This window comes from Cervus canadensis, chromosome X (assembly GCF_019320065.1).
Source record: "Cervus canadensis isolate Bull #8, Minnesota chromosome X, ASM1932006v1, whole genome shotgun sequence".
Lineage (NCBI taxonomy): Eukaryota > Metazoa > Chordata > Mammalia > Artiodactyla > Cervidae > Cervus > Cervus canadensis.
Window position 1 is genome coordinate 55,773,543 of NC_057419.1, and position 14,030 is coordinate 55,787,572.

Sequence of the window (14,030 nt, forward strand, 5' to 3'; positions counted from 1 at the left end):
TGTTTAAAGTTCAGGGACTTCTGGTTTCATGCCAACGAATAGAAGTTTGCCTTCAAACAGTAGTTGAACATAATCCCTGGTTCCCTGATGAAGGCAGTTTTGATTTAGAAATTTGGCACCGGGTCAAAGAAAATGTTGAACGAGCCACTAGGCAAGGAGAAAATATTCCAATTGATTTTTGGCCCTTATGGGCTCTCATTAAAGCTGTAATGCTACCATTTCAAGGTAATTCTAGCCCTCACGATATTCGACAACAGACAGAACATTTATTGCATGAATATGAATTAGATGATGAAACTTTACAAAAGGCTTAACTAGAACAACACAAAATATTTCAAAACTTTCCTACTAGCCTTGCCCCAGCTGCTCCAACTCCTCTTCCTCCTTCTCCTCTGCCAGCAGGCACATATCCAGAGGTCTCTCCTTTGTTAAAACTTAATGATTCTGATAACGACTCTCCTGAGGCATTTATTGATACCAAAACTGGCAACGCTCTTATGGATAATTATGATAAGTCCTTGACGTAGACTCATACTTACAAAAAATCAGCACCTATCCACTTTTCTCAGCAACAGAGACTCTCTGATTTACTGGCTTCTACTACTAGCCTGTTCCAACTGAGACAAATGCAGGCAAAACTCACTTCAGAAAATAAAATTTTCATGAAGAATCGCTCAAATTCATAGTAACAATTCATCAAATTGTGGCAGAGTCTGTGATAATACTTAAATCATTTTACCCTAAATATATAATAGAATAACTACTAAACCTTAAGCACAGTAGTAGAAAAGATACTCAATGCACAGCAGAGATTGAATAACTCATTTTGATGCAGAGTAGTCTGGAGAGGTAATGTTACATCCAGATTGGTGCTTTCCAGTAGAAACTTAATAAGAGTAATATCTGTAGCTTTTAATTTTTAAAACATTTTAATTGCTATAATGCATAATTTAAAATTTCCCATACCCACATTTTTAAAAGTAAAAAATGATTAGGATTAATTTTACTGTTATACTACTTTAAGCAAATATATTTAAAATATAATGTTCTCACCCCTCAAAAATGAATAAATATGTAACCTCTCACAATGTATACAAATATTAAACCACCACAATGTACATTTTAAATATTTTACAATTTTATTGTCAATTATACCTCAATAAAACTGAAAAATATTCAAATATTATTCAATGTGCAATCAATAAAAAATACTATGAAATATTTTTGTGTACTAAGCCTTCAAAATTTGTTTGTATTTTACAGTACATCTCAATTTGGATGTTAAAATTTCAATAATTAAAGTGAAATTTAATCCTACTAAAACAGTAAAGTTGTGTTTAACAGAAAATATTTTAAACTGTTTCAGATTCAATTTAAATTAAATTTAATTAAAAATTCAGTCTTACATTCATAATAGGCCCATTTCAAGTTCTCAATAGCCATGTAAACTAAATAGTAACCATGTTGTTCAGTGTCTCACTCAAGACAAGGTGAAGAGGCCTCTCATAATTGAAAGGGAAATAAAAGGATCAGAACTGTATAGGTAGTTCTAAGAATGCCTGAGGGAACTAACAAAGAGGAAGTGGCCCTCAGTTGCTGTTTAGAAAGCACATAAAGCACAATATGGATAATTTATGCAGGAATAACAATTATTTTAAAATTATCATTTAGCTAAACACCATCTTAACACACTCATTTCCAAAAAAGACTTTCTTACTTACTTCACTGTTAAGTGAAAATGATTATTACAGTCCCCAAGGAAACTTGAGTTATTTCTAATTTTCTATGATGCTAGCTATCTCCCTAATGTCTGTTCCTTCTTGTCATTTCTCACTGACAACATCTAGTCCAGGGTTCATGTGTCATCATAGAACACCTGCACTGTTGCAAAAGCTTTCTCACTGGTTTTCTATTCAGTCTCTACCATCTAATTCAGGCTTCCCAGGTGTCACTAGTGATAAAGATCCCACCTGCCAATGCAGGAGGCATAAGAGATGCGGGTTCAATCCCTGGTTTGGTAAGGTCCCCTGGAGGAGGGTATGGCAACCCACTCCAGTATTCTTGCCTGGAAAATCCCATGGACAGAGGAGCCTGGTGGGCTCCAGATCATAGGGTCACACAGAGTTGGACATAACTAAAGCAACTTAGCATGCACACATGCACCATCTAATCCATATCGTACACTTCCATTATATTAATGCTCTAAGATATCATTTTCATGATCTGACTCCTGTATTTAAACATGTTCACTGGCTCTCATCTGTGTTCAGAATAAACTCATTATTCTTACTGCTTTTCTTTTTTCACCTGCCAGTCATTTTGGTACCAAATTAAATTTTCGTGTTTCTCTTCTCCATTTAATCTTTTTTCTGTCTCCCATCAACTGTAATCTTTGCAAACGTCAGAGTTGAATATTACTCTTCTCATAGAGCCCTTAATATGTTACATTGTATTTTGCACAATGATGCTTAATAAGTATTTATTAACTTGGAATAAATACAGTGGTACCTCCAGTTAATAAATTGCCTTCTTATATGCCTCCTGGATAAGAACATGAAGAGACAAATAAATTTCATAATTTACTCATAATTAACTCCTGCTATTCAGCACTGTGTTATATTCATTACATTACTTGGTAAAAATGCCAAGGCCAATATATTTTTAACATGATCAATAGAGTACCCAGAAATAAACCTGTATTATGCTTCTAACTGAAAAATTTTTTAATAAACCAAATGGAGGAGAAGCAGAAAGGAAATAGGATTAAATTAAAATGTGTACAATTATTTAAAAGGAGTGATGGCAATTTTAAACCATCAACAACAGAAATTCAACTTCATACCTTTAAAGTATAAAAAGGTCCACCGTTTTTTTAGAAAATGGAGTTGAAAGGGAATTATTTGAACAAATTTGTTCAATGAAATCCTGTGAACCCATGAGGAAAGTTAACATCTGTCCTTTGAAAATTCAATGAGTAGGAAAAAGTATAATAATTTTTTTATTGGACGGAACTTGGTTTAAGGAATTCAAAAAAAGAAATCACAGTATAAATTCTCTTCATATGTAAGTAATTTATTTGATGTTCGCTACTTGTGTGTTCATTCCAATCCTCGACACACGTTAACTGCCAGATATGCAATATAGTGGTCAATTTAAGAGTCCTTAATGAATTACAATATTTTTAAATGTGCTTTATGAATACAAATATTTCTAAAGCAAAGAGAGAAAACACTGAGTAGACACAATGAAATTTTGAGCACTTTTCTGATTTACAAAAGTATGTCTACTTTTTATCACTAAATGAATAAAAACCACTTTAAAAATATATTTATGTGGATGTGTGTGTATACCCCCTTACACACAGTACATAAACATTTCAAAGTGACAATTTTTGGGTGCACTTCCAAAGCGCTACAATAAATGTCATCCATGGACATTCACATGCAAACACTACTGGGCTAGTACACTACAGCAAATAAAGAGTTTAACTGAACTCCTTGGCAAAAACTTCTTAAAAATGGAAATAATGAAACAGAAATCCATTTCTTGTCTGCACAATATAGAAAATAATGTCTTATATCATCTGAGTCATATATATACACACAGGATTATTTAAACTCAGAAAATAACTTCTTACTATGCACACAACTGCAGTGTACACTCAGCAAATGTTATCAATAGAAGAAAATGTCTATGAGGAGATCTGAGGAATAGTGGCAAGAAGAGATCTATCCATTAAAAAATAAAAAGTAAGGCATGGCAAGGGCTGGAATGCACTTACAAGGACGGGGGAGAAAGTAAACAGAAAGTAACAGAAACCAATTAAAGTGGAAAATAGCAGCTAGTTATGACACAGTAATAAATCATGAAACTTGGAGGAGTGGGAAGGGAGAGGTGAAAAGAATTTATCTTCTTTGTTTTAAGCTATATATAGAACTGTCAGTCACTAGCCAAAGTCCATTTGGAATGTGCATTTGCTAAAATGACATGAGTCACAGCAGACTGTGTCAAAACCACCACACGGGGTTGCTCTGAACAACAGTTGTGAAGATATTCCACAAAATTCAAAATGCCACACTCATGTAAGACAGACATTTTACACAATATTCAGCTTCAACCTTTCCTTTCAACTCTGGGAAAATGCAATGAGCTCTTCAAACCACAGAGAGAAGGAAACTTTCTCTGCTGCATTATCAATTTCATGCACAAGTGATTTTGCAGTTACAGCAAAGTCTAACTCTGAAAGAGAGCAAAGATGGTGACAGATTGGTCTAATGAATAGGGATGCAGATATACCTGTGAGTAATATTTCCACTTCTGGCATTAGCCACAGAAATTCCTGGAGGGGAGGAAATAAAATAGTGGAGGGAATAAAGAGATTTCCCCATCTTGCTTCACCCTAACTCTCACAAACCTTATTGTCTAGACAGGAACAGGATCAAATTATCCCAATTTCTTCTTTATAGTTAGGAGGATTGAGAGGGTGAAAGGACTGTATAAATTCAACAAGATAAGCCAAAGCATGTAATATTTTTCCTTACCTATTAAAAACTGGAAAGAATTAAAAGTCCCAGGTGTGTTAGCTATGTATGTGCATTGCTATGATCATTTTACAGCTAGGAATCTGAAGCTTAGTGAAACTAATTTATTCAAGGCCACTTATTCAACATGAATCTGACCCTGGTTCTGTTTCATGTCAGGCTTCCCTAGTGGCTCAGATGGTAAAGAAACTGCCTGCAATACAGGAGACCCAGGTTTGAGACCGGGGTCAGGAAGATAACCTGGAGAAGGGAATGGCTACCCACTCCAGTATTCTTGCCATGGAAAATCCCATGGACAGAGGAGCCTGGCGGGCTACAGTCCATGAGGTCGCAGAGTCAGACACAAATGAGTAACTAAGCAAGCACATGCTGTTTCATGTCAAAGTCCTGACTGGCAATTTCTATAAAAACAAACCTTCTCATCATCAAAAGAGACGAGGAAGATAAATGGTGAGCAGAGTCAACACATTTTTGGTTACCTTTTTCTCCTTGTTAGTTCTATCTTCAAGAAAATATTTTGTCATTGAATATATTTCTAATGAATTTTTATATATGCCTTCAGCAGCATTTCTTCCTCCACTAATAGTAACTCTACAAGAACAATTCATGCTATCAGAAGCAAAGGTAATTATGAATTAATGCACTGATCACTGGCAGCTGCAAATATCCAAGAGAAAACCAGACATTTTGTGCCACATGCCAAAAAAACACAACACATGAAACATTCATGGCCCCCAAATCATATTCCCATTCTGACCAAGTCTCTAGATCCAAACACCGAATTAAGGAAATAGAGTGTAGAGGAATGTGACACCACATGGATATAATCATCATGACTTAAGACTGTGACAAGCTCTACATGTGAAATAACCTTTCTTCAATGAATTAAATGCAAAGAGACAACAGGGTAACATACAGATTAAAAAGACACTTAAGAGGCTTACTCGGATTCTAACTGTTTAAATGTTAACAACAAATAGCACTTATGAGACAATTATAAGTTGGAATGCTGACAGTATCAAGGAATTACTGCTAACTTTAAGTATGATAATGGAATTGAAGATTTTTCCAAAAGAGCCCATGCTTTTCAGAACTATATATTGCATATTTATGGTTGAAATTATGTGATACCTTGTATTTATTTCAAAATAATACTGGAAGAGGGTATGAATGGAGATTAGATAAACAAGAATATTCATGAATTGATAATAGCTGAAGTTGGGTCTCATGTACATGAATGCTCATTATATTATGTGTATATTATGCATGTTTGAAAAAAGCACATGCAACATCACTGAAAAAATGTTCTAATTTTTTTTAAGGAAAGAAGCATATTATCAAGGAATCATAGAGTTGAAAAGACCTTAGAAACAATCTATTCAAACCACTTCATCTTATAAATAAGGAAATTAAGGCTCAGATAGGATAAGTGACTTGTTCAAGGTCACACAACCCGCAAGTTCCAGACTCAAGATCAGGATTTAAATCTCCAAACTTGTAGCCCAGGGCTCTGTTCTTCTTCAGACCTATAAGAAATGACTGTATTTAAGCATTCAGTCCAGAATATTCTCAAAATTGAGTGTCATCAATAAAAGTAAGCCATGTGGCAAGGAATGAACAGAGTTTAGTTCATACCAAAAATGAGCTGCCAGTCACTGTGATAAGATCTGTTTCTTTCTGAGACCCATGGTTTCCTGCTGGATTGGAGAATCCAAACTGGGTTTCTTCCTCCTGTGCAAAGAAGTCAGAGTCAGGATGTACATTCCATTCAGTTTTGGTTGGTGGCAGTAGTTCTGAGACACTGTTTTCACAAAGGGTGCTTGAAGGAGTCAGAGCATCTGTGTCTACTGTTAGCTTACTACTAGGGGTCAAAGCTTGGGGCTCTTGACTCGAGTTTTTCACAGCCAAAGAGTTCAGAGATGCCAACGGCCCCGCACTTAGACTTGAGACATCATCCATATCTAAGGGACCCTGCTGAAAACCTGCTGCTGTCGTTCCAAAGAAGAGTGAGGTATCCAAACTTTGAGGAAGGTCACTGGTGGCCATCAAGGCCTGAGGGTCCACCGCCTGCCCTAAGGAATTATTATTATTAGCAGGGAGGTTTCCTGCCAGAGTTGAGTTCACAGAAGCCACATCAATAGTCAAGATCCCAGAGTTCACCAATGCCGTGTCCAGTACTGCAGCAGAACTATTACCAGGCACATCAGAGAAGAGAGACACAAGCTCAGCATCACTGAGGTCACTCTGCCCCTGGCTGGTAAGTTCACTGCTGGGTGTAAGAGAATTTGCAGCTTCCAGCTGAGCTAAGAGATCCTGGCGCAGGTTGTGCCTTTTGGCCATGTGGGTCTTCATGCTGTGCTTGGATGTGAAGAGTTTATTACAAGTGGCGACTGGGCATCGGCTTTTCCAAGTGTCCACATCCTGCAAGTGTTTCTTGGAGTGAATGTAGAGACTACTGCGAGCAGAGAACCTGGCACAGCAACCTTCCACCGGGCACACAAAAGGCTTCGTGCCCAGGTGGGTTATGCTGTGGCCTTTCAGATGTTCAGCCCTTGTGAAAGATTTACCACACCCTTCCACGGGGCACATGAACCTCCGGTCGTCGTCGTGCTTCCGTTTGTGCCTTAGGAGTTTGGACATGCTAGTGAAGTTCCAGCCACAGCCCTCAAAGTCACAAAGGAACGGTCTCTCACCAGTGTGGCTCCGAAGGTGAATTTTCAGCCTACAAGCCTTGTCATACTGTTTACTGCAGCCGGGAAAGGAACAGGAAAAGAGTTCCTGTTCCCTGAAGTGGGCGCGGTTATGGGAAAACAGGGCACTCACTGTGATAAATGTCTTCTTGCAGCTGGAAAATGCACACTGGTAGGGCCTCTCAGGCTCGAAGTGGCTGCGCTGGTGGGCGCTGAGTTTGGCCTGCGTGGGGAAGGTCTCCTCACACACCTCACATTTGAATGAGTTCTCCTGCTCGTGGCCCTTCATGTGTGCTTTGAGGTTATACACGGTGGTGAAGCTCTTGCCACAGCCCTCTGCTGGGCAGCCAAAGGGCCTCAGTTTGTCGTGTGACTGCAGGTGCCTCTTGAGCTTGTAGGAGGTGGTGAAGGTCCACCCGCAACCACCCAGGGGGCACTTGAAGGGCCGCTGGCCCTGGCTGCTGCTGTGTGTCAGCAGGTGCACCTTCAGCTGGTGCTTCTTGGCGAAGGTTTGTCCGCATTGCACCTCAGGACACAGGTACAGCAACACGCCCTGGCCAGGGCCTGGCGGCCCGCGGGGGCTCTCAAGAGCAGCCGGGCCCTCCGCCTCCTCCTCGGGCGCTGGGGCAGGCGCAGGTTCTGCCCGCTCCGCCAGCAGGAGGTCGGGCGGCAGCTCCGGACAGTCTCCAGGCTGCGCGGCGTGCGGGATCCCAGCTTGCTGGGCTATCAGACCCCCGGGCTGTGGTGGGGGCGTGGCTAGAGTGAGGACGCCGTTCTCCAAGCGCAACAGCAGGTTTTGGTTGTGAATGGTGACAGTGCCTGCGAAGGCCGCGGCAGGGCCCAGGCCTGGAGCGGGGATCGGGGCCAGGGCCGGGACTGGAGCGGGGATAGCCGACAGGCAGCTGGGGCCCAGCGCAGGGCGGCCCTCGGGGTTCGCGCCGCTTTCGCCCCCCAGAAGCCTTGGGCCCAGCCCGGCCTCCTCCCTCCACACGGGCCCTGCGGCCTGGCCAGCGCCCGCGGTATCTACGTCTCCACCCACCGGGTCCAGCAGCACCAGGAAGAAGTCATCGCCACCGCCGCCGCCGCTGCCACAGCCGCTAGCGTGATCTGGCCTCAGCGCCAACGGGCTCGGGCCCGGGCCTGGGCACGAAGAAGCCGCGCTGGCCTCCTCACGCCGCCGCCCGGGCCCGCCATCTTGGGGGCCCCGGAGCAGCAGGAGGCGGCGCGCCGGGGCCTGACTGGCCCGCAGGTCAGGACCTTCGCGGATCCGGCCGCCGCCTTCGGGGCTGCCAGCCCCTCCGCCTTGTCGCATCCCGCGAGCCGGGAGCATCCTCGGGATTTCCATCTCTGCGTCCGTGAAGCTCCACTGGAACCAGATCCGCGGAGGAGGCGCGATCCCGCCCCCTGCCGCGGGCCCGAACACGTTCTTGAAAGAGGAAAAAAAAAAAAAATGTGCACTGCGCAGAAACTGGCCCTATCAGATATTAAAACGTGTTTAACGCCACCGTGATTTAAATATTCTTGTACAGGGTCTCTAGAACAGAATAGAACGCCCAGGGGCAGAGCCTTGTATACATAAATAAGTTCCACTGTTAATATTAGTAGGAAATCAAAGAGGTCTTCAGAGATACAAGGGAAAAGGCATTTCACTTCAGTAAAAAGTGCTGGAATGAATACCTTAGGTATCTATCTACTAAATGGCAACAGAAACCGGAACCTCACGGTATGTACCAAAATAAACACAGACACCCCAGTCCCTCCCAGTGCTAAGCATGGCAGCTAGCACTTACCATGTGTATTGGATGGCTGGCTGGCTGGATTGATAGGTGACAGAAAATTCCTGAGAGAATACACTATGGAAAAGGATGTCTTTTTAAAAATTTTCCTGGAGACTTCCATATTCAGAACTGTCTTGAGCCATGTCCTCAGGAAAATTTATCCCATAGTTAATTTTTTCGTCCTGCTGGTGTAGAGACTAGAATGAGTAAGAGGTGGGGTCAAAACAGATTAGCACTGTTGAGCCTAGAAATGCAAGGCCTGGAGGATGAAGTAATTTATTTTGAAATCTGGAAGACACAACCTACTCCTGGGTTCTCCCTATAAGGTGCACAACCTAAACCAACTCTTTGCTCTTCCAGCTTTGGGTACACCACGGTAAATTTCATGTCCAATCTCAGCATGATGAGGACATTCCTCAGCTTACTCCCGATTCTCCAGCACGTGGAGTTCTCTGGATAGCAGTACTGGTGAAATGTGATAAGGTTAAACCCTAAGTTACTGTAGTGGACTCTCCTGAGAAAAAGGCGCAGATGCCTTTTGCCTGCCCAGGAGCCTTGGTGTGCCTGCTTGCACTTAAGTGTGGTGGCCTAGTCTCACTGTAATGGGTTTGGCCTGTGATGCCTAATGATCTTATTAATGTTGATGATGATCCTCCAATTTGTTAGTCATCAATGAGTTGGGAATTGATATAGGGTGAATTATCAGGCAAGAGAAAGGTTTCAAGTGCTAACTAGATTATGGGGCACCTATAGTTTAAATAGGCTTCCCTGGTGGTTTAGTGGTAAAGAATCATCCTACCAATGCAGTAGATGTGGGTCCATCCCTGGGTTGATAAGATTCCCTGGAGGAGGAAATGGCAACTCTCTTCAGTACTCTTACCAGAGAAATCCCATGGACAGAGGAGCCTGGCCAGCTCTAGTCCATGGGGTCCCAAAAGAGTCAGATGTCTTTAGTGACTAAATGAAAGTTTAAATAATCCTTTTTTTTTTTTTTTACCTCTTCTAATGATAATGGACACTTGCTGCTCTCTTGATTAAAAGATCAAGTTTTTCATCCATAACAGTTCAAACCTCATCAAAATTTCTACATCACACATTTTTCTTTCTTATGTTTTTGGAGAAAGCATTTATTTTTTCAAATCTGAGGCACAGAGAAGTGCATATAACATATCTGCCAGGTTTAGATAATGCCAGGGAAGCCCCTTGTAAAATCAAACACACGTAACCAGGACCAAGGTCAAGAAATAGAACATTGCCAGCCTTGTAGAATACAGCCACTGGTATTCCTCCCAATCACAACCCACACCCTCCCCTATGGATATAGTCGTTATCTTGACTTTATGATAATCATTTCTAAAATGCTTTTTTAAAAACATGACTTTACACCTTTTGTATGCATTCCTAAGCAATACAGTTTATTTAAAGTTGTGTCAATGGAATCATACTGCATGCTCCCTTTTATGGCCTGCTTCTTTCATTCTATATCATATTTATTTGAGAGATTCATCCATCTTGTGCCTAGTAGCCTTAGACCTTTTGTCTCCATCATTGACTAGCATTCCAACGCATGATTTTAGCAAAGTAATTGTGATATGATTGTATCATTCTACACTGGATGAATACTGGGGCTGTTTTTAGCTTTTAATCAGGAACAATGGTGCAATGAACATTCTTGGGTATTTTTCATGGGACTCATGTTTAAAAGTCTCTTGGGTATACAGGCAAGAACAGAATCACTGGCCCATAGTGTATACATATCTTCAGCTTTTCTACATGGTGCCAAATTGTTTTCTGTAGTGGTTGTACCAACTTATAGTCCCAGCAGCAACATAGAGTGTTCCTCTGCCTGCACATCTGCATCTACACCAAGTATTGCCGGAATTTAATTTACTTGTTTTCCTCTACTATTAAGTTTTTGCACATTCTCATGTTTATGAACATTTTGGACATTCTCTCCTATGAAAAGCCTATTCATGTTCAACTCTTTCATCATTTTTCTATTCTATTTCCCATCTTGTTTTTACTGATACAGTGAGTTATTTATGTGTTTTAAATACCAATCCATCAGTGGTTATGTGTGGCTAAAATAATCTTTCACTTTGTTGTTTGCATTTTCTTTTCTGTGCTGTGCTTTGTGAACAGACTTTAATTAAGGCATGCTTAATTATATAACATAATGATAGCATAGTCCAAATTTATCATTCTTTTCCTTATGGCTAGTGCTTTTCTGTTTCAAGAAATCTGTCCCTGCCCTGGGGCCATGAAAATATTCTCTATATTGTCTTCTGAAATATTTATGGTTTTGCCTTTCACGGTTAGGTCAAAATCCACCTACAAGTGATGTTTGTGTATAGTGTTGAGTAGGGTTTTTTTCTCTTTTTTTTAATGTGGATATCTGATTGTCTCAGTGAACCACTTATTGAAAAGTCTGCCCTTTTCTGACTGATTTGCAGTGCCACATGTATCATAAATCAAACATCTACCTATGTATGGGCTAGTTTGTGTACTCTCTATTAAGTACCGTGGCTCTATTTATCTGTCTACTTAAAATACTACAAATTCATCCCTACCACTCTACAGCCAATTCTGATATTTGGATAAGGCCACTCAACTCTACCTTGTTCTTCAAGAATGCCTAGGTTATTTTTTGCCTCTCTTGAATCCTTTTCAAATATCAATTCATCGGAAAAAATTCAACCAAAATCCCATTTAGGGTTCTAATTGGGACTGCATTGCACTTTTAGATTTGATTTCTTGTCTATAATATAGAATGCTATTGAATGGATATGGTGTGCCTTTCCTTTTAATAAAAACTTCATTAATATGTCCCAATAATATTTCATTTTCTTCCCATAAGAGAGCATTTTATCCTAGGCACTTCATATTTTACAAATACTGCCTTTGAAAATTTCATTTTGTGAATGTGTTGCTGGTAAATAGAATAAAACTGACTTCTGTATGTTAATATTTTATCCTATAAATAGCCACCTAAACTCTTTTATTGATTCTACCAATTTGTCTGTAAATACCTGTGGGATTTAGTGTACAGAATCATATCATCTGCAAATAGTGCCAGTTTCACATCTTCCTTTCCAAGCACTTTGTTCCTTCTTTTCCCACCTACTATACTTTCTGGGTGATAGTGGACATTCTTACTTGATGAAACTCTCAAAAGAAAGCTTTCAGTAATTCCAAGAATTATGCTTGCTGTAGGTGTTGTGTTCTGTAGCAATCTGGACCCAATCAGGAGATGGAAAATAGACAGTGGACAGGAGAAATTTAACATAAAATTAAACATAATATTTAAACATAAAGAATTATTAAATATGACACATGTAGAATATATAGGATATAGGAAAACTCTATATGGTATCCTGGGTTTGAGAAGCATGCCCAAAGAAAGACAAACGGAATGGGGATTCCTCCCCAAGGCTAGAGATCACACCTCATTGGAGAAGGTGTAGCAGAACCTACTGGATGGCAGAGAAGTTTGCTAATTTACTAATGCCAGAGCCAGTCTGCGGAGCCAGAGCTAGTCTACAGTGGCAGAGTAAACAGGAAGGTATCCTCTGGAGCACATCAGTGTGGGAAAGCCACAGCTCGTGGCCAGCATGTGGACATGTAGTAGGAACAAGGGACCTGTTGGAGTTGGAGGCCTGGAACTAGCAATGTCCTATACATAGGATCAGGAGGGCCTCAATGTTGTGAGGGCTGCGGCCTTGGGATAAGTACAGGAGATAAACCTAGTGGTGGGGTAAAGTGAGGAATGAGTGCAATCAGGTAGGGAGAATCAGCGGGTAGGTGGCTTGGAGCACAATATATCCCTATGAAGATGCCCACAGAAAGCTAATGACCAGGCCACACTATTTCTGCACAATCAATGAGGACAGTTTTTCTGGGCCCATGCTTGGAGCAGAACACCTAGGCTATCACACTTCTGACAGGCAGAAGTCACAGGAGAGCTACTTCCTCCTTCAGTGTCCATCCAGTGTCTTCTAATTGAGAAAGCAGAACATCATGATCACTCTGAAGGAGAGATTCTTAAAGTAATCCATCCATTATCAGAGAACTTATCTTAAAGGGTGAAATTAGAACAGGGAGGCAATACATTAATAATTGGCTTCATATCCTTTATCAGTTTAGGGGAGTCCCTTCTATTGTTACTTTGCTACATGAATCATAGGCATCCTGTTGTTCTCCAGTCACTAAGTCATGTTCGACTTTGCAAACCCATGGACTGTAGTTCACCAGGCTTCTCTGTCCTTCACCATCTCCCGGAGTTTGCTCAAATTCATGTCTATTGAGTCAGTGATGTTATCTAACTGTCTTATCCTCTGTGGCCCCCTTCTCCTCCTGCCCTCAATCTTTCCCAGCATCAGTCTTTTCCAGTGAGTCAGCTCTTCGCATCAGGTGGCCAAAGTATCAAAGCTTCAGCCTGAGCATCAGTCCTTCCAATGAATATTCAGGGATGGTTTCCTTTCATTTCTTGCATCTTCTCAATCCTTGTCTCTCTTCTATATATCTATAGCTCCATTTTGTTTTCAACATTTTGGATCATCTTTACTATCATTATTCTGAATTATTTTTCAAGTAGTCTCCCTGTTTCCTCCTATTTTGTTAGGTTCAGTGGGTTTTTATCACGTTGCTTCACCTTCAAAATAGTTCTCTGCCTTTTTGTTTTGTTTACATTGCTGTATTTGGGGTGCCCTTTCTGAATGCTGAAAGTTCATGGTTCCTCTTAGTTGTAGAGTCTACTCCATTTGGTGGGGTTGAACTAATGGCTTGTCACAGTTTCCTGGTTGGGGGAGCTTGTGTCTGTGTTATGGTGGGTAGAGCTGGATCTCTTTCCTCTGGAGTACAATAAACTGTCCAGTAGTGAGTTTTGGGTTATCTATGAGTTTGACATGGCTTTCAGCAGCCAGTCATTTAATGTTCAGGGTTGTGTTTCTATTTTGCTGGAAAATTAGCATGGTTTGTCTTGTACTGGAACTTGTTGACTCTTGGGTGGAGCTTGGTTTCAG

General features: G+C 40.9%; 1 protein-coding gene across 1 annotated transcript; it reads right to left on the bottom strand.

The window, feature by feature from the left end:
• Positions 1 to 3,059: 3,059 nt before the first annotated feature.
• On the bottom strand, positions 3,060 to 8,612 carry LOC122435265 (zinc finger X-linked protein ZXDB-like). Its single transcript, XM_043459310.1, has one exon. The coding sequence runs from the start codon at positions 8,574 to 8,576 to the stop codon at positions 6,171 to 6,173; it is 2,406 nt and encodes an 801-aa protein (XP_043315245.1). The 5' UTR covers positions 8,577 to 8,612; the 3' UTR covers positions 3,060 to 6,170.
• Positions 8,613 to 14,030: the final 5,418 nt, after the last annotated feature.

Excerpts from the sequence above, each read along its gene's own strand:
- LOC122435265 (XM_043459310.1), bottom strand. The coding sequence starts at position 8,576 with ATGGAAATCCCGAGGATGCTCCCGGCTCGCGGGATGCGACAAGGCGGA.